The sequence below is a fragment of the Macaca thibetana genome, chromosome 6 (assembly GCF_024542745.1).
Source record: "Macaca thibetana thibetana isolate TM-01 chromosome 6, ASM2454274v1, whole genome shotgun sequence".
Classification (NCBI taxonomy): Eukaryota; Metazoa; Chordata; class Mammalia; order Primates; family Cercopithecidae; genus Macaca; species Macaca thibetana.
This window is the reverse complement of record NC_065583.1, coordinates 46,936,269-46,957,067: the sequence shown is the minus strand read 5'-3', so window position 1 is coordinate 46,957,067 and position 20,799 is coordinate 46,936,269. Positions and strand designations below refer to the sequence as shown.

Sequence of the window (20,799 nt, the reverse complement as noted above, 5' to 3'; positions counted from 1 at the left end):
AGGTTTCACCATGTTGGTCAGGCTTGTCTCAAACTCCTGATCTCAGGTGATTTGCCTGCCTTGGCCTCTCGAGGTGCTAGGATTACAGGCATGAGCTACCAATTACACTTATTTTTTTTTTTTTTTTTTTTCCCGAGACAGGGTCTCCCTCTATTGCCCAGGCTGGAGCCCTATGGCATGATCTCGGCTCACTGCAACCTCCACCTTCTGGGTTCAACCTCCACCTCCTGCGTTCAGGCAATTCTCCCGCCTCAGCCTCCTGAGTAGCTGGGATTATAGGCATGCACTACCACACCCCAGCTAATTTTTATATTTTTAGTAGAGACAGGGTTTCACTATATTGGTTAGGCTGGATTCTAACGTCCAACCTCAGGTGATCCTCCCGCCTCAACCTCCCAAAGTGTAGGGATCACAGCCATGAGCCACCATGCCTGGCCCTTAATCTTCTTCAGATACACTTTATTATACCTGTATACCTGCATACTTGTTTCTATGATCTGGATTGGACTTCCATATCCTTGTCTTTGAGTTTAAATGTTTGTAGGGTTTTTCTTTGTTTTACTTTGATTGTAGGGTTTTTCATTTGCTATTTATTATTTACATGTCTTCCCTGCCTGCTCTTTGCCTTCCTCCCAGAAAAGAAGGAAAACTCTGGTCTGGTGGAGTAGGCTTATTTATCCAGTGTCCAAAATTGAATGTCCAAGCTTTTTGCCTCAGGATAAACTTCCCTTATAAAATTTTATTTAAAAGCTCGTGTTGGCTGGCCATGGTGGCTCATGCATGTAATCCCAACACTTTGGGAGGCCAAGGCGGGCAGATCACTTGAGTTCAGGAGTTTGAGACTAGCCTGGCCAAAGTGGTGAAACCTCGTCTCCACAAAAATTACAAAAATTAGCAGGGCATGGTGGCACATGCCTGTAGTCACAGCTACTTGGGAGGCTGAGGCAGGAGAATCGCCTGAATCCAGGAGGCAGAGGTTGCAGTGAGCTGAGATTGCACCACTGCACTCCAGCCTGGGTGACAGAGCGAGACTCCTTCTCTTAAAATATAAATTAAATAAATAAAAGCTCATGTTGGCCAGGTGCCGTGGTTCATACCTATAACCCAATATACTTTGAGAGGCCAAGGTAGAAGGATTGCTTAAAGCTAGAGGTTTGAGACCAGCCTGGGCAAGAAAGCAAGAATGTCTCTATTAAAAATTTTGTTTAATTTTTTAAATTAAGAAACAACTCATGTTAAAAATGCACCTGAAGAAGCATTCCAGATTCCAGAACTGTTCAAGGACTGCTGGCTGGGCACAGTGGCTCATGCCTGTAATCCTAGCACCTTGGGAGGCCAAGGCGGGAGGGTCGATTGCTTGAGTCTAGGAGTTTGAGACCAGCCTGGACAACATAGTGAAATTCCACCCCTACAAAAAAATTTTTTTAATAAGAAAAATAAAGGACTGCTCTGCATCTTTTTTTTTTTTTTTTTTTTTTTTTTTTTTTTAAGTCTTGCTATGTCGCCAGGCTGGAGTGGCAGTGGCGATCTCGGCTCACTGCGACCTCAGCCTCCTGAGTAGCTAGGATTACAGGTGTGCACCACCACACCTGGCTAATTTTTGTATTTTTAGTAGAGACGGGGTTTCCCCATGTTGGCCAGGCTGGTTTTGAACTCCTGACCTCAATGATCCACTGGCCTCGGCCTCCCAAATTGCTGGGATTACAGGCGTGAGCTACCACACCTGGCCTGCATCTTGTCTGTATTTTTCCTAAACTCTGGGATCTACTTGTCTGTTGTGTATAGTTTTTTCCAGGTGAGAAGAGCAACTCATTACTTTCTAGTAGGAGTGACTTTTGAATCTACAGTTCTTTTTTTTTTTTTTTTTTTTTTTGAGATGGAGTTTCACACTGTTGTCCGGGCTAGAGTGCAGTGTCGTGATCTTGGCTCATTGCAACCTCCACCTCCTGGATTCAAGTGATTCTCCTGCCTCAGCCTCCAGAGTAGCTGGGATTACAGGCACCTGCCACCATGCCTAGCTAATTTTTTGTATTTTTAGTAGAGACAGGGTTTCACTATGTTGGCCATTCTGGTCTTGAACTCCTGACCTTGTGATCTCTGCCTTCCATGGCCTCCCAAAGTACTGGGATTACAGGCATGAGCCACCGTGCCCAACCTCTAGTTCTCACTTCTCTAATTCAAATTACGTATTTCCATTTCTGAATATAAGTACACAGATTACATAAATATTTAATTTTTTTTTTTTTTTTTTGAGACAGAGTCTGGCTCTTGTTGCCCAGGCTGGAGTGCAATGGCACAATCTCGGTTCACTGCAACCTTCGCCTCCCGGGTTCAAGTAATTCTCCTGCCTCAGCCTCCCAAGTAGCTGGTATTATAGGCGTGCACCACCACGTCTTGCTAATTTTGTATTTTTAGTAAAGACGGGGTTTCACCACGTTCGTAAGGCTGGTTTCAAACTCCTGACCTCATGATCCGCCCACCTTGGCCTCCCAAATTGTTGGGATTACAGCCATGAGCCACTGTGCCTGGCAAATATTTAAATTTTAACATTTAAAAATCTGAGCTCGGCCGGGCACAGTGGCTCACGCCTATAATCCCAGCACTTTGGGAGGCTGAGGCGGGTAGATCACGAGGTCAGGAGGTCGAGACCATCCTGGCTAACACAGTGAAACCCCGTCTCTACTAAAGAATACAAAAAATTAGCAGGGCATAGTGGCGAGCGCCTGTAGTCCCAGTTACTCAGGAGGCTGAGGCAGGAGAATGGCGTGAACCCAGGAAGCGGAGGTTGCAGTGAGCCGAGATTGTGCCACTGCACTCCAGCCTGGGCGACAGAGCAAGACTCCGTCTCAAAAAAAAAAAAAAAAAGGCCGGGCACGGTGGCTCACGCCTGTAATCCCAGCACTTTGGGAGGCCGAGACGGGTGGATCATGAGGTCAGGAGATCGAGACCATCCTGGCTAACACAGTGAAACCCCGTCTCTACTAAAAATACAAAAAATTAGCAGGGCATAGTGGCGGGCACCTGTAGTCCCAGCTACTCGGGAGGCTGAGGCAGGAGAATGATGTGAACCCGGGAGGCAGAGTTTGCAGTGAGCCGAGATCGTGCCACCGCACTCCAGCCTGGGTAACAGAGTGAGACTCCGTCTCAAAAACAAAAACAAAAAAAAAAAAAAAAAAATCTGAGCTCTTCTTTCTCCTTCAGGCCTTTCTTGAAATGCTTTATTCTAAAGCCTACGTTCTTTGATCTTCCCCATTTAATATGCAACACCCTAATCCCACCCCATCCCACACCATCCTGACACCTTTAATCACTCTTACCTCCTGTATTTTTCCTATAGCATTTATCACCGACATACCACATATTTTGCTTATTTTTTATTCTTCCCTTAATCGGATGTAAACTTTATGAGGACAAGGATTTTTATCTTTTTCATTCATGTTTTTGTCCTAGCAGTTAGAACCGTTCCTAGTATATAATAGACACTCAGGAAACATTTTTTAAATGAATAGATGGAACTTTGTTTCTTCCATTAAAATCTTAAGAGCTTTTATAATCTTCCTTTAATGTAGGCAGTGTATTTTTTTTTTTTTTTTTTGAGACAGTCTCACTCTGTCGCCCAGGCTGGAGTGCAGTGACATAATTTCTGCTCACTGCAATCTCCACCTCTTAGGTTCAAGTGATTCTCCTGCCTCAGCCTCCTGAGTAGCTGGGATTACAGGCATGTACCACTATGCCCGGCTAATTTTTTGTATTTTTAGTAGAGATGGGATTTCACCATGCTGGTCAGGCTGGTCTCGAACTCCTGACCTTGTGATGCACCTGCCTCGGCCTCCCAAAGTGTTGGGATTAAAGGTGTGAGCCACAGCACTCGGCTCAGTGTACTTGTTTTAATACATAATTTCATTATTATTTTCTCTCTGCCTATTTTACTCCTTTCCATCAATTGGAATACTTAAAACCTTACCCACAACTGGCTGGGCGCAGTGGCTCACGCCTGTAATCCCAGCACTTTAGGAGGCCAAGGCGGGCGGATCATGAGGTCAGGAGTTCAAGACCAGCCTGAACAACATGCTGAAACCTGGTCTCTACTAAAAATACAAAAAAAAAAAGAAAAGAAAAAGATAAAACCAGGCGTGGTTGCACGCACCTGTAATCCCACCTACTCAGGAGGCTGAGGCAGGAGAATCGCTTGAACCCAGGAGGCAGAGGTTGCAGTGTGCAGAGATCGAAAAGCACTACACTCCAGCCTGGGCGACAGAGGGAGACTCTGTCTCAAAAAAAAAAAAAAAAAAAAAAAAAAAAACCTTACCCATATCTTTTTTCTTCTCCATTTTTATCTGTGTAAAGAAAATAATAACAGTTAAATATCATAGTTACTTATTAACTCATTTTACTAAGAAGCTTTCCTCATTTGTAGTAGTATTATGATTTCTTGTTTATTAGTATTCTTTGTTATATTGTTTGTATGGTGGGAGAATCAATGACAGCTGCCATTAATCATTCACCCAGCACTTATGGACCATTTAGTGCAGGGTTCTAAGTGCACTACCCCCGGACCACGGACTGGTACCAGTGGGTGGCCTGTTAGGAACTGAGCCACACAGCAGGAGGTGACCAGTAGGTGAGGGAGCATTACTGCCTGAGCTCTGCCTCCTGTCAGATAAGTGGCAGCATTAGATTCTCATAGGAGCACCAACCATATTGTGAACTGCGCATGCGAGAGATCTAGGTTGCATGCTCCTTATGAGAATCTAATGTCTGATGATAAGAGGTGGAACAGTTTCATCCCAAAATCATCCTCCACCGTGTCCCCACCAGTCTGTGGAAAAATTGTCCTCCATGAAACCAGTCCCTGGTATGAAAAAGGACCACTGACGTAATGGATATCTTTTTGGTCCTTCATGTGTGCCTTTACTTTGTCATCTGCAATATAACTTCATCCTTCCTATGGTGTTGCTTGGATTGTTACATCATTATCATGATCATTATATGATAGATAGAGTGTTTTGATCTATTTTATCAACTAGGAAACAGACACCGTGGAGATCAGATAACTTTGCCATGGTCAGTTAGTTAATTTCAAAAGACTTTTAGGTGGGGCTATAGCTACAGTTTAATAGATGTGTGTGACTTTTTTTTTTTTTTTTTTTTTTTTTTTGAGACGGAGTCTCGCTCTGTTGCCCAGGCTGGAGTGCAGTGGCTGGATCTCAGCTCACTGCAAGCTCCGCCTCCTGAGTTTAGGCCATTCTCCTGCCTCAGCCTCCCGAGTAGCTGGGACTACAGGCGCCCGCCACCTCGCCCGGCTAGCTTTTTGTATTTTTTTAGTAGAGACGGGATTTCACCGTGTTAGCCAGGATGGTCTCGATCTCCTGACCTCGTGATCCGCCCGTCTCGGCCTCCCAAAGTGCTGGGATTACAGGCTTGAGCCACTGCGCCTGGCGTGCGTGACTTCTTAAAAAAGATACTTTAAAAAAATTGACAGTAAATTTGTGAATTCTCTCTGAAAATATTCTTTTAACAACTGGCATTTTAAAAATTCTGGATGTATTTTTAAAATATCTTCTTTTGTGGGGAATGGGGGTTTTCTGTTACAGAAATCATTCCAGACTGGGACAAATGCACGTCTAGATGAACGCATTTTTGCTATGTGTCAAGTGAAAAACCAGCCCTTGGTTTACCTTATGCTCACAACTCATCCCAGTTTGTATAGAGTTGACAATCTTTCAGATGAGGTAAGATGGATTGCTTTTTTGTGGCTTTTACTTGAGGATTAGTAAGCCTAATCATAGTCCAGTACAGAAATGAGGAACGGTTTGTTTATTATTTGCTTTATCTTTTATTTTATTTTATTATTATTATTGTTTTTTGTGGCTAGGTCTGAGTAAAGAAATTTTAGTATAGGGAAGCTCCTAAAAATAATGCCTTTACGTTTCTTAAAATACCATTTGTAGAGCAGATCTAAGAAATGGAAAGATTGTCAAATTGACCAGAGCACCTTTATTCAAACAAATTGATCTTTTAACAACTGACATTTTAAAAGTTCTCGGTGTATTTTTGCTCACTTCAGCAGCAAATATACTAAAATTGGAATGATACAGAGAAGATTAGCATGGCCCCTGTGCAAGGATGACACACAAATTCATGACGCATTTTTAGGAACAGAAAACCAAACACCGCATGTTCTCACTTATAAGCGGGAGTTGAACAATGAGAACACATGGACACAGGGAGGGGAATATCACACACTGGGGACTGTCAGGGGTGGGGACAAGGGGAAGGAGAGCATTAGTACAAATACCTAATGCATGCGGGGCTTAATACCCAGATGACAGGTTGATGGGTGCAGCAAAACACCATGGCACACGTATACCTATATATCAAATCTGCACATTCTGCACATGTGTATCAGAACTTAAAGTATTTTTTAAAAAAATTTCTAGGTGTATTTTTAAAATATCTTTTCTGGGGGATGGGGGTTTTTTGTTACAGAAGTCATTCCAGACTGGAACAAGTGCACATCTAGATCTGAGAGTGAAATTAAATCTGAACACCCAGTTCAATGTAACAGTGTCCTTGAATTAAAGAAAAAATATTTATCTAAATTGTAACATTGTTTTCCTTTGGTAGAAATTTACCAGAATTAAAGTCACAAGAATGAAAATGTTAAATCATAATCTTTCTAAAATTGTGATCAAGTTAAGATATAGATTTTGGAAATAATGTTTCGGTTAAAAACGTTTCAGGCCAGGCACAGTGGCTCATGCCTGTAATCCCAGCACTTTGGGAGGCCGAGGCGGGTGGATCATGAGGTCAGGAGTTCAAGACTAGCCTGGACAAGATGGTGAAACCCTGTCTCTACTAAAAATACAAAACACAAAAAAATTAGCCTGCCATGGTGGCGGGTGCCTGTAATCCCAGCTACTCGGGAGGCTGAGGCAGAGAATTGCTTGAACCCAGGAGGCAGAGGTTGCAGTGAGCCAAGATTATGCCACTACACTCCAGCCTGGGTGACAGAGTGAGACTCCGTCTTAAAAAAAAAAAAAAAAAAAACCTTTGAAAATTTAAAGAATTTATTATGTGGGCCAGGCGCGGTGGCTTTATGCCTGTAATCCAGCATTGTGGGAGGCCGAGGCAAGTGGATCACCTGGGGTCAGGAGTTCAAGACCAGCCTGACCAACATGGCGAAACCCCGTCTCTACTAAAAATACAAAAATTAGCTGGGCGTGATGATGCATGCCTGTAATCCCGGGTACTCGGGAGGCTGAGGCAGGAGAATTGCTTGAACCCAGGAGGCAGAGGTCGTGGTGAGCCGAGATCGTGCCATCGTACTCCAGCCTGAGTGACAACAGAGCAAGATTCCATCTCCAAAAAAAAAAAGAAAAAGAATTTAAGATATTTTACATATATAAAAGAAAATTGCCTATGAAATTTGAGGTAACTTTTTTTTTTCTTTTTTTTTTGAGATGGAGTTTCGCACTTGTTGCCCAGGCTGGAGTGCAATGGAGCGATCTTGGCTCACCACAGCCTCCGCCTTCTGGGTTCAAGCAATTCTCCTGCCTCAGCCTCCCGAGTAGCTGGGATTACAGGCGTGCACCACCACATCTTGCTAATTTTGTATTTTTAGTAAAGACGGGGTTTCACCATGTTCGTAAGGCTGGTTTCAAACTCCTAACCTCAAGTGAGCCACCCGCCTCAGCCTCCCAAAGTGCTAGAATTACAGGGGTGAGCCACTGTGGTGGCCTATTGCATTCTTTTTTTGAAACAAGGGTTAAGATCAGAAGTTAACGGCCAGGCATGGTAAATCACAACTGTAATCCCAGCACTTTGGGAGACTGAGGCAGGTGGATCACCTAAAGTCAGGTGTTTGAGACCAGCCTGGCCAACATGGTGAAACCCCTTCTCTACTGAAAATAAGTGATAACTATTTCATCATCTTCTTTATATTTAAATATGAATAATTCTGATTTACCTAAGCAAGGCCCAAACTTGTAGAGGTAACATTCATTTAATTTTTTGTTGTTATTTAATTGTGACTCCATATTTTCTATATTTAAAACCTTTACTCTTTTACTTAATTTCTCAGGGAGCACTCAACATCAGTGATAGAACCATACCTCAACCCCCCATTCTTCAGCTTTCAGTGGAGAAGCTTAGCAGAGATGGAGCTTTCCTCATGGATGCAGGCTCTGTAAGTAGTTTGACTTATCCTGACCCTCACTGCAGACTACTATACTGTTTTAATTTAGCATTTGGTTTCATTCCCTTTAATATCTCTTCCTGAACAGATTTCATATTTTAACCTATATACAGTCATACACTGATTAATGATGTGTAAGTCACAGCTTATATGATGGTGATCCCATAAGATTTATAATGGAGCTGAAGAATTCCTATCATTTAGTATTTACTATACTATATTTTTTTATTATTGCTTTGGAATGTACTCCTACTTAACTTTTTAAAAAGTTAACCTCAGGCAGGTCCTTGAGGAGATATTCTAAAAGAAGATCTTGTTATCATAGTAGATGACAGCTCTATGCATGTTATTGCCCCTGAAGACCTTCCAATGTGACAAGGTGTGGAGGTGGAAGACAGCGAGATTGATGATCTTGACGCTGTATAGGCCTAGGCTAATGTGTGTTTGTGTTTCAGTATTTAACAAAACAATTTAAAAAGTAAAAAATTTAAAAAATTTTAAACATAGGGCCGGGCATGGTGGCTCACACCTATAATCCCAGCACTTTGGGAGGCCGAGGCGGGCAGATCATTTGAGATCAGGAGTTCAAGACCAGCCTGACCAACATGGTGAAAATCTCTACTAAAAATACAAAGAAATTAGCCAGGTGTGGTGGTGTATGCCTGTAATCCTAGCTACTTGGGAGGCTGAGGCAGGAGAATCACTTGAACCCAGGAGGCAGAGGTTGCAGTGAGCCAAGATTGCACCACTGCACTCTAGCCTGGGCAACAGAGCAAGACTGTCTCAAAAAAAAAACCCTTTTTTTTAATAGAAAAATGCTTATAGAACAAGGATATAAAGAATATTTTTGTGCAACTGTACAATGTGTGTTTTAAGCTAGTGTTATTACAAAAGACTCAAAAAAAATTAAAAGAAGTTGACCGGGCATGGCGGCTTATGCCTGTAATTGCAGCACTTTAGGATGCCAAGGCAGGCGGATTGCTTGAGGTCAGGACTTCGAGACCAGCCTGGGCAACATGGTGAAACCCTGTCTCTACTCAAAATACAAATATTAGCCAGGCGTGGTGGCTCAAGGCTGTGTCTTAGCAACTCAGAAGGCTGAGCTGGGGAGCCTGAGGCTGCAGTAAGCTGAGATCACACCACTGCACTCCAGCCTGGGCAACAAAGTGAGACCTAGTCTCAAAAAAAAAAGGTTGGCCGGGCCCAGTGGCTCACGCCTGTAATCCCAGCCTTTTCAGTGGCCAAGGAGAGCAATTGCTTGAGCCCAGGAATTTGAGAACAGCCTGGGCAACATGGCAAAACTCCGTCTCTACTCAAAATACAAAAATCAGCCAGGTCGGCCGGGCGCGGTGGCTCACGCCTGTAATCCCAGCACTTTGGGAGGCCGAGGCGGGCGGATCACAAGGTCAGGAGATCGAGACCACGGTGAAACCCCGTCTCTACTAAAAATACAAAAAATTAGCCGGGCGCGGTTGTGGGCGCCTGTAGTCCCAGCTACTCGGGAGGCTGAGGCAGGGGAATGGCGTGAACCCGGGAGGCGGAGCTTGCAGTGAGCCGAGATCGCGCCACTGCACTCCAGCCTGGGCTGGGCGACAGAGCGAGACTCCGTCTCAAAAAAAAAAAAAAAAAAAAAAAAAAAAAAAAAAAAAAAAAAAAAAAAAAATCAGCCAGGCGTGGTCACGTGCACCTGTAATACCAGCTACTTGGGAGGCTGAGGTGGGAAGATCACCTGAGCCCAGGAGGTTGAGGCTGCAGTGAGCTGAGATCATACCACTGCACTCCAGCCTGGGCATCAGAACGAGGCCCTGTCTCAAAAAAAAAAAAAAAAAAAAAAAAAAACTAAAAGAGGCTGGGTGTGGTGATCCACACCTATAATCCCAACACTTAGGGAGGCCAAGGCAGGCGGATCACCTGAGGTCGGGAGTTTGAGACCAGCCTGACCAACATGGAGAAACCCTGTCTCTACTAAAAATACAAAATTAGCCAGGTGTGGTGGTGCATGCCTGTAATCCCAGCTACTTGGGAGGCTGAGACAGGAGAATCACTTGAACCTGGGAGGCAGAGGTTGTGGTGAGCCAAGATTGTGCCATTGCACTCCAGCCTGGGCAACAAGAGTGAAACTCCATCTCAAAAAAAAAAATTAAAAGAAGTTCATAAAGTTATAGTAAACTGGGCCGGGTGTGGTGGCTCAAGCCTGTAATCCCAGCACTTTGGGAGGCCGAGGCGGGCGGATCACAAGGTCAGGAGATCGAGACCATCCTGGCTAACACAGTGAAACCCCGTCTCTACTAAAAATATAAAAAATGAGCCAGGCGTGGTGGCGGGCGCCTGTAGTCCCAGCTACTCAGGAGGCTGAGGCAGGAGAATGGCGTGAACCCGGGAGGTGGAGCTTGCAGTGAGCCGAGATCGCGCCACTGCACTCCAGCCTGGGCGACAGAGCAACACTCTGTCTCAAAAAAAAAAAAAAAAAAGTTATAGTAAACTAAGGTTAATTATTGAAGAAAGAAATTTCATATATATATCTAGTGTAGCCTAAATGTACAGTGTTTGTAAAGTTTATAGCAGTGTCCAGTAATGTCCTAGGCCTTTACATTCACTCACCACTCACTGACTCACCCAGAGCAACTTTTAGTCTTGTGCGCTCCATTCGTGGTAAGTGCCCTATACAGGTGTAATGTTTATCCCTTCTACCATATTTTTACTATACCTTTCCTATGTTTAGATCCACAAATACTTAGCATTGTGTTATAGTTGCCTACAGTATTCAGTAACAACCTATAGAGGTTTGTAGCCTAGGTACAGTAGACTATACCATTAAGGCTTGTGTAAATACACTCTATGATGTTCACACAACGAAATCACATAACAAAACGTTTCTCAGCATGTATCCCAGTGTTCAGTGATTCATGACAGTACATTTGTCTGCCACCTTCCCCCTCCATATCCTCCTTGTTTCATGCCAAGCATAAAATGTCTCATCAGGTAAATACTAATTACTATTCAGTTAAAGGCTGTACAATCTCACTAAATATATTTACCTTTTTGACCTTTTAAAATATACTCAGGCTGGGTGCGGTGGGTCACACCTGTAATCCCAGCACTTTGGGAGGCTGAGGCAGGCAGATCTCTTGAGGTCAGGAGTTCAAGACTAGCCTGGCCAACATGGCGAAACCCCATCTCTACTAAAAATACAAAAATTAGCTGGGCATGGTGGCACATGCCTGTAGTTCCAGCTACTCTGGAGGCTGAGGTGGGAAATTGCTTGAACCCAGGAGGCGGAGGTTGCAGTGAGCTGAGATTGCACCATTGCACTCCAGCCTGGGTGACAGAGTAAGACCCTATCTCACAAATATATATATATAAAATAAAAATAAAATATATTCACTCAACAGACTCACCTTTATGTATGCTACTTCTCAAAATAATTTTATTCCTGTCCCTAGGTACTGATGCTTTGGGTTGGAAAAAATTGTACACAGAATTTTCTCAGCCAAGTTCTAGGAGTTCAAAACTATGCATTGATTCCACAGCCTATGGTAAGACTCTTTTATTATAGTGATTATAAAGGGCATTTCAAAGGTGGCAAAAACATGAATATCCCCTATTTTGATATCAGAAAATAATAACAGAATCATACCAAAAATGTTTATTGATAGGTTTTCATATTGGTGGATTCTATCACTCCATTCATAGAATCATGAGGGAATTTATGTATTTAAAAGGCAGATAGGCCAGGCGCAGCAGCTCACGCTGTAATCCCAGCACTTTGGGAGGCCAAGGTGGGCTGATCACGAGGTCAAGAAATCGAGACCATCCTGGCCAACATGGTGAAACCCCGTCTCTACTAAAAATACAAAAATTAGCTGGGTGTGGTGGCGCATGCCTGTAGTCCCAGCTACTTGGAAGGTTGAGGCAGGAGAATTGCTTGAACCCGGGAGGTGGACGTTGCAGTGAGCCAAGATTGTACCACTGCACTCCAGCCTGGAAACAGAGCAAGACTCCATCTCAAAAAAAAAAAAAAAAAAAAAAAAAAAAAAATGCCAGGCATGGTGGCTCACACTTGTAATTCCAGCACTTTGGGAAGCTGAGGTGAGTTTGAGCCCTGGAGTTTGAGACCACCCTAAGCAACATAGTGAGACCCCATAACTACAAAACATTTTTAAAATAGCTGGGCATGGTGGCACACAATTGTGGTCTTAACTACTTAGGAGGCTGAGATGGGAGGAGTGCTAGAACCTGGGAGGTTGAGGCTGGAGTGAGCAGTGATAGCACCGTTGCACTCCAGCCTGGGCAACAGAGAAAGAACCTGTCTCAAAAAATAAATAAATAAAAGACAGCTGTGTCAGGATTATAGCTACGATAAGCACTGGCTTTAGGCCTTGAACAGAACTACTGGACTGGATGACTAAGCATTTTAAGTATGAGTAAATAAGAAATTGTTATATTTTTAATAATACCTGAATGAATCAATTAATTCTGGATGTCATGCTAAAACGAAGGGAAGAACTAAAAGGTTTTTTTAGATGAGGGCTTAGAAACTATGCCCAAGGGGTACCTGCTACTTGTTTTTATAAATAAGGTTTTATTGGAACATCCATGCCTGTTCACTTATGTATTGTTTATGGCTACTTTGGTGTAGCAATGGCAAGGTTGGCCAGGCATGGTGGCTCACACCTATAATCTCAGGACTTCAGGAGGCCGAGACAGGCAAATCCCCTGAGGTTGGGAGTACAAGACCAGCCTGGCCAACATGGAGAAACCCCCGTCTCAAGGCGAGGCGGGCGAATCACCTGAGGTCAGGCATTCGAGACCAGCCTGACCAGCATGGAGAAACCCCCATCTCTACTAAAAATACAAAAGTAGTCAGGCATGGTGGCACACACCTGTAATCCCAGCTACTCAGGAGAATCGCTTGAATCCAGGAGGCAGAGGTTGCGGTGAGCCAAGATTGCGCCATTGCACTCCAGCCTGGGCAACAAGTGCAAAACTCTGTCTCAAAAAATAAAAAACAATGGCAAAGTTAAGTAGTTGCAGCAGAAACCAAATGATCTTTAAGAAGTTTGCCGGCCGGGCGCGGTGGCTCACGCCTGTAATCCCAGCACTTTGGGAGGCCGAGATGGGCGGATCACGAGGTCAGGAGATCGAGACCATCCTGGCTAACACGGTGAAACCCCGTCTCTACTAAAAAATACAAAAAAAACTAGCCGGGCGAGGTGGCGGGCGCCTGTAGTCCCAGTTACTCGGGAGGCTGAGGCAGGAGAATGGCGTGAACCCGGGAGGCGGAGCTTGCAGTGAGCTGAGATCCGGCCACCGCACTCCAGCCTGGGTGACAGAGCGAGACTCCGTCTCAAAAAAAAAAAAAAAAAAAAGAAGTTTGCCTACTCCTATTCTAGATTATTCGTAGAAAATTGTGGTCCCAAGTCAAGTTGCATTGGCATGACTGTAGGAATTTTTTAGGAAAGCAAAATCTCAGGACCACACCCCTGCCCCAGACCTCCTAAATTATTATCTGTAGTTCAACAAGATGATCAGGTGATTCATATACATGTTAAAAGTCAAGGCCAGGCATGGTGGCTCATACCTATTATCCCAGCAATTTGGGAGGCCGAGGTGGGCGGACTGCTTAAGCCCAAGTTCGAGACCAGCCTGAACAACATGGTGCTCAGTACTAAAAAATACAAAATTTAGCTGGCAGGTAGCACATGCCTCTTATTCCAGCTACTTGGTGGGGCTGAGGTGAGATAATCACTTGAGCCTTGGGAGGCAGTGGAGGTTACAGTGAGCCATGATCACACCAGTGCACTTCAGCCTGGGCAACAGAGCAAGACCCTGTCTCAAAAAATAAATTAAATGTGAGAAGTAGGCCGGGTTCTGTGGCTCACTCCTGTAATCCCAGCACTTTGGGAGGCCGAGACAGGTGTATTGCCTGAGCCCAGGAGTTTGAAATCAGCCTGGGCAACATGGCAAAACCCTGTCTCTACAAGAAATACAAAAATTAGCCAGGTATGGTGGCATGCCCCTGTAGTCCCAACTACTCAGGAGCTAAGGTGGGAGGATCACTGGAGCCTGGAGGTTGAGACTGCAGTGAGCCATGATTATGCCACTGCCCTCCAGCCTGGCGACAGAGACCTTGTCTCAAAAAAGAAAAAAAAAAGTAATTAAAAAAATAAAAATTTGAAAAGTACCATAGACCATACATTAGATATGTAATTAAAGTAATTGGATATTGTTGGTTTTGATTAACAGACAGACCTTCCAGAACTTGATACACCAGAATCTGCCAGAATAATAGCTTTCATCTCTTGGCTTAGAGAGCAGAGACCATTTTTCCCAATACTTTATGTAATAAGGTAAGTTGAATTTTCCATTTGCTAGTAGTAAAACAATTTGTTTGGCCTTGTCACGACCTGACAAGAGTATAGCAAAAAAAAGGAGAAGAAAGAAAAAGTATTCTTCTCAATAAATAGCAGTAAATCATGCCTTATATCCAATTATTGGAAATACTAAACTTTTTTCATTTTTAATTGACTAATAATAAGTGTATATGTTTATGGGATACACTGATTTCTTGATACATGTATACATTGTGGAATGGTCAAATTAGGCTAATTAACATATTCATCTTCTCAGCCAATTATTGTTTCTTTGTGGTGAGAACATTTAAAATCCATAATTTTGCCTATTTGAAAATATACAATACGTTATTATTAACCATAGTCATACTGTGTAATAGATCACCAGAATCTATTCATCCTAACTGAAATTTTGTACCCTTTGACTAATATCTCTTCTTTCCTTCTCCACACCCACTTCCTGCCTCCTAACCTCTAATAACCATAATTCTACTTTCTACTTATATGAGTTCAACTTTTTTAGGTTCCACACATAAGTAAGATTGTGTCGTATTTGTCTCTCTGTGCCTGGTTTATTTCACTCAGCATAATGTCACAAATGACAGAATTTCCTGTTTTTTAAAGGCTGAATAGAAGTCGCCGGGTGCGGTGGCTCATGCCTGTAATCCCAGCACCTTGGGAGGCTGAGGCGGGTGGATCACCTGAGGTCAGGAGTTCGAGACCAGCCTGACCAACATGGAGAAACCCTGTCTCTACTAAAAATACAAAATTAGCCTGGCGTGGTGGCGCATGCCTGTAATCCCAGCTACTCAGGAGGCTAAGGCAGGAAAATAGCTTGAACCCAGGAGGCAGAGGTTGCGGTGAGCCAGGATCGTGCCACTGCACTCCAGCCTGGGCAACAAGAGCAAAACTCCATCTCAAAAAAAAAAAAAAAAAAGAAAGGCTCAGTAGAATTCCGTTGTGTATATATACAACATTTGAAAAATCCAGGCCAGGCGCGGTGGCTCAAGCCTGTAATCCCAGCACTTTGGGAGGCCGAGACGGGCGGATCACGAGGTCAGGAGATCGAGACCATGCTGGCTAACACGGTGAAACCCCGTCTCTCCTAAAAAAATACAAAAAATTAGCCGGGCGAGGTGGCGGGCGCCTGTAGTCCCAGCTCCTTGGGAGGCTGAGGCAGGAGAATGGTGTGAACCCGGGAGGCGGAGCTTGCAGTGAGCTGAGATCCGGCCACTGCACTCCACCCTGGGTGACAGAGCGAGACTCCGTCTCAAAAAAAAAAAAAAAAAAAAAAAAGAAAAATCCATTCAGTTATTTCCATATCTTGGCTATTGTGATTAATGCTGCAGTGATCATGGAAGTGCAGACATCTCTTTGGTATACTGATTTCAATTCCTTTGGATATAAAGTGGAATTTCTGGATCAACTATCTTAATTCCATCATACACCATAAGCTTTTCCCTTAAACAGCTTGAAATTTACATAATCAACCAAGTATTCTCAGAGAAAGCCTCTAGAAGTAACTGTTTATATAGTAAATGTTATTATGGTTATGAGAAAATCAGAAGCCTTCTGACAAGTCTGTTTATTTTACTGCTACATTTTATCTAAAATTTTTTGCCTTTTATTCCTAAGGGATGAGAGTCCAATGAAAGCAAACTTCCTTCAAAACATGATAGAAGACAGAACAGAATCTGCACTATCATATTATGAATTCCTGTTGCATATACAGCAACAAGTGAATAAATGAATGAAGAAATTTGACTTATTTCTAAGGAACGTCACAATAGTGCAGAATACCTGGAAATGTGTAATACCTTTTTTCTATTATGTTTGTGGACTAATGTGATGATTGAGATGTTCTCACTGTGATTTCAACAACCTATAGCAAATAAAAGACCACAGCAGAGAATCAAACATGCAACTCTGAAATACTGTATTTTTCAAATCAGAATATAGCTACATATGATACTTTTTTCTTGCCAATTATGTTTGAGTTGTTATGGATTAAAATAAGACAATATTGCAGAGGCAAAGTACATTTTATAAAATAAAGATTTCTGTGTTCTACATGTATATTTCTCTGAATTTTTGGCTGCTACATTTAAAACCTCACAAGACTGTGTTGCAGGGAAGTTACAAATTCATTGGTAGTGATGTTTTTAAAATAAAAACAATGGGAAGTAAATATAATGTAGGAAAACTAGAATTCATTCCCCACATGTTGTCTGTTTTTTTGTTTTTCTTTTTTAAGGAAGGGAAAGGATCATCATGTTGACTAAAACTAGAGTAAACTAATTCTAGTATAGCTTGAGAAAGATATGAAGAAACACATTCAAGCTTTAAAATCTGTCAGTATTCTTTATACTTGAAGAACAAAGTCACTTTGATTTGAAGTGAGAACTATCATTAGGTGGTTTTTTGATTTCCCGACGAAGACTTGGACATACTGTCTTAATCTGTAGTGAAAAGAGTTTGAGCTGTCTTCATAAACATTGGGACTGGCAATGATGATAATAGGGAGATAAGAAACTTTAATTATGTTGATCCTTTAAGTGGATTTTGTTTGGTGCATTTCTGCTCTGGGTATGTAATAAAAATGGGGGTTTTTGGTGAAATGAGGGTGAAGAAGTGAAAGGTTTCTAAAGTACTATCCAAATACATCAGTAACATTTTTCTAAAGAGTTTGTTAAATTGGAAGTCACTCATAAGAAATATTTATTCTTGAATATGAAAACCTATTAAAGCATAAATGCTGCTGTTTGATTTGGTGGATATTAAGATTACACAGATCCAACATATTAAAGTTATGAAAGAAACTTGATTTCTGAAAATCCTTAAGAGACTGCTTTCTTGATTCAGCTAGAGAAATATTATAGTCAAAACTATTGAGTGAATTTTGTTTACAAATAGGTGAATTATATTTTGTGTATTTAAAGTGCTGTGACATAGTATGTTTAAGAGTTTGGCTCAGTTTTCACAGATTGATTTTGTCTTATGAATTTCTTAAATATGTTCATGTATAATACTTGATCAAAATATTTTTGGGTTTTTTATTTTGTTTTAATGGGTTAGAAAATGTGTTTACAATCTTGGTCTTATATGATCACTAATGAAATAGTAACTTTCAGGTTTATATCAGTATGAGCTGACTTTAACTGAGTTGTTTGGGATAGGGAAGAAGCAGTCCCTCTACAGTATACAACTACTGCTTGCCAGCTGGATCAAAATAATCGTGTTTTATGAAAATATCTCCCTGAAGCAGTGTTAAGGTTGGTTTGCAGTGTGTAAGTGGCACATTGAACTGGAAGTTTTCTTGAAAGCGGCTTCATCTATTAAGAAGCAATTTTCAAATTGTAGCAAATTATATTATCCCCTCTTTTAAATAAACAGTCGTTACATGCTGATGTTTCTTAAAATAACTAAAATGTTCCTCTTAATGTGATTTTAAGTGGAGTTATTTGTAGGTCCTTTCTTAATAGTAGTAAAGAATCTTCTAGAGGGAAACATTTGTGCTTTTAGGGATAATCTTCCTTGTGCCTCTCACTACATCCCTAAGTGGGTATGATTCTTGTTATTACCACATGCTTTATTAGTATATTTCACAAATTTACTTTTAAATATTATTTTAGATACTGTGTAACATGTGCAATTCAGAATAATTTTATAACAGGTCATGAAAAACATAACTTTAGTTAGGATTCACAATATTTGTTCTCCACATAATGAGAGAATGAATGAGCCTTTGGAGATACTGATACAAAGCAATTATTTTTTGCAATGTTGAATGTGTTTTTTAATTTGATTCTTTTTTTTTCCCCTGATAGGGCACTACCTGCCATATCATCTTGTATTACTTTTTGATGTAAAGCAACTAATATTTACACTATGCCATATTTTTTTTAATCATAGTTGTAAATTATGAAAGATCCTTGAATTTTCTACAGATCTACAACTACTAATGTAACAGACAAGGGCAATCTTGGTATTTAAATCTGAGCATGGCAGTTCTACCATAAAAAGTACTCTATTTTTCTAATTTCTAGGATTTTTAAAATAACATTTCTGTAAGTCTGACATACTAATAGTCACTCAAGCAGTACCATTTATTTTAGTTTGCATATATTTTCAGTTTTTAATTTAATGTAATGTATTGAGTCTAATAGACTGTTTTGCAATAATTAGAATAAAGATTTATTTCTTCTAATCGAAGATGCATAACAGCTATTATCTAGGGGACCACCAAATGTGATTTCAAGATTTTGTTAACTATTACAAATGTAATCCTTACATAGAAATTTTAATTTTGTAAAGTAGTGTATAATATTGTAATATTAAATTCTTGTTCTCAAATTCAAATATGTATTGATCTTCAATGTGCTGTGTTAAATCTTGCTTCTCTGAAATGTTGGAGACAAGATTTGTCTTCCTTTTTACAGTTTGTAATTTTCACTGTTTTATTCCTGTAAAAAAAAAAGTCACTTGTAACCCATGCAAACAATCGTTTGATCTGTGCTAACTTATCAACTTGGTTATTCAATAAAGTTAATTGAAAGAGCTTATATATAGTGACTAGTTATCTAAAGTGATATGAGCCTGGTGCGGTGGCCCACACCTATAATCCCAGCAGTTTGGGAGGCCCAGGTGTAAGGATCGCTTGAGGCCTGGAGTTGAAGAACTGTCTGGGCCAGATGGCGAAACCTTGTCTCTACAAAATAGTTTTTAAAAGTAGGCTGGGCGTGGTGGCTCAACGGCTGTAATCTGAGCATTTTGGGAGGCCAAGGCAGGTGGATCACCTGAGGTCAGGAGTTCAAGACCAGCCTGGCCAACATGGTGAAACCCCATTTCTACAAAAAACACAAAAACTTAGCCAGGCATGGTGGCATGTGCCTGTAATCCCAGCTACTCGGGAGACTGAGGCAGGAGAATCACTTGAACCCTGGCCAAGGTTGCAGTGAGCCAAGATCGCACCACTGCACGCTAGCTTGGGGAACAAGAGCAAAACTCCACCTCAAAAAAAAAAAAAGGGCCAGGCACGGTGGCTCACTCCTGTAATCCCAAAACTTTGAGAGGCTGAGGCAGGCAGATCACCTGAGGTCAGGAGTTCAAGACCACCCTGGCCAACATGGTGAAACCATGTTTCTACTAAAAATACAAAAATTAGCTGGGCATGGTGCCGGGTGCCTGTAATCCTAACTACTTGAGAGTCTGAGGCATGAGAATTGCTTGAATTCGAGAGGCAGAGGTTGCAGGGAGCTGAGATTGTGCCACTGTACTCCAGCCTGGGCGACATAGCGAGACTCTTCTCTCAAAAAAAAAAAAGGCCAGGCATGGTGGCTCACGCCTGCAATCCCAGCACTTTGGGAGGCCAAGGCAGGTGGATCACAAGGCCAGGAGTTTGAGACCAGCCTGGCCAACATAGTGAAACCCCGTCAGTACTAAAAATACAAAAAATTAGCTGGGCATGGTGGTGGGCACCTGTAACCCCAGCTACTTGGGAGGCTCAGGCAGGAGAACTGCTTGAACCTGGGAAGCAGAGGTTGCAGTGAGCCGAGATCACGCCACCGCACTCCAGCCTGGGTGACAGTGCGAGACTCAGTCTCAAAAAAAAAAAAAAAAAAAAAAGTGGCGGGGCATGGTGACTCACGCTTGTAGTCCCAGGTACTCAGGAGACTGAGGCGGGGGGGATCCCTTGAGACCAGGAGTGTGAAACTGCAATGAACCATGATTGTACCACTGCATGCCAGCCAGGGCAAGAAAGCAAGACCCTGTCTCTTTAAGTAAAAAGTGACATGAATAACTTGCCAATTACTAAGTAATGCTATGTTGTGCATCCAAATTATGTCAATTAAAAACTAGTGCTGAAGGTTCTTTAAATAGCCTAAGTAGATGTCTGGGAGGCCATAAACTGAATTCTTGATGCTTGCTCCTCAAGGATAGCTGGGTTTGAAATTCTATATCAAAGGTTATTTTTCCATTTATAATGTTAAGATATTACTCCATTGTCTTCTGTACCCTTGTGTAATGAGATGACTGGCCAGGCGCCGTGGCTCATGCCTGTAATCCCAGCACTTTGGGAGGCCGAGGCAGGTGGATCACCTGAGGTTGGGAGTTCGAGACCAGCCTGACCAACATGGAGAAACCCCGTCTTTACTAAAAATACAAAATTAGCTGGGCGTGGTGGCGCATGCCTGTAATTTTTAATAGAGACACGGTTTCACCATGTTGACCAGGCTGGTCTCCAGCTCC

The 20,799-nt window shown here is 42.1% G+C and overlaps 3 protein-coding genes and 1 pseudogene across 3 annotated transcripts in view; 2 read left to right on the top strand and 2 right to left on the bottom strand.

Annotated features, from left to right (window-relative positions):
* SEC24A (SEC24 homolog A, COPII coat complex component) overlaps window positions 1-19,105 on the top strand; it is an 81,267-nt gene extending 62,162 nt beyond the window's left edge. Inside the window, exons 19-23 of the mRNA XM_050792747.1 lie at window positions 5,595-5,732; window positions 8,084-8,188; window positions 11,641-11,733; window positions 14,444-14,547; window positions 16,186-19,105. Of these exons, the coding sequence (XP_050648704.1) occupies window positions 5,595-5,732; window positions 8,084-8,188; window positions 11,641-11,733; window positions 14,444-14,547; window positions 16,186-16,300 (555 nt within the window). The 3' untranslated portion in view covers window positions 16,301-19,105. The remainder of the gene's footprint in view (window positions 1-5,594; window positions 5,733-8,083; window positions 8,189-11,640; window positions 11,734-14,443; window positions 14,548-16,185) is intronic.
* The window catches only part of SAR1B (secretion associated Ras related GTPase 1B), a 1,003,791-nt gene that overhangs the window by 114,777 nt on the left and 868,215 nt on the right, over window positions 1-20,799 (bottom strand). The gene's annotated exons all lie outside the window — the stretch shown is intronic.
* Window positions 1-20,799, bottom strand: part of CDKN2AIPNL (CDKN2A interacting protein N-terminal like) — a 413,846-nt gene that overhangs the window by 317,227 nt on the left and 75,820 nt on the right. The gene's annotated exons all lie outside the window — the stretch shown is intronic.
* On the top strand, window positions 6,055-6,154 carry LOC126957676 (uncharacterized; annotated as a pseudogene).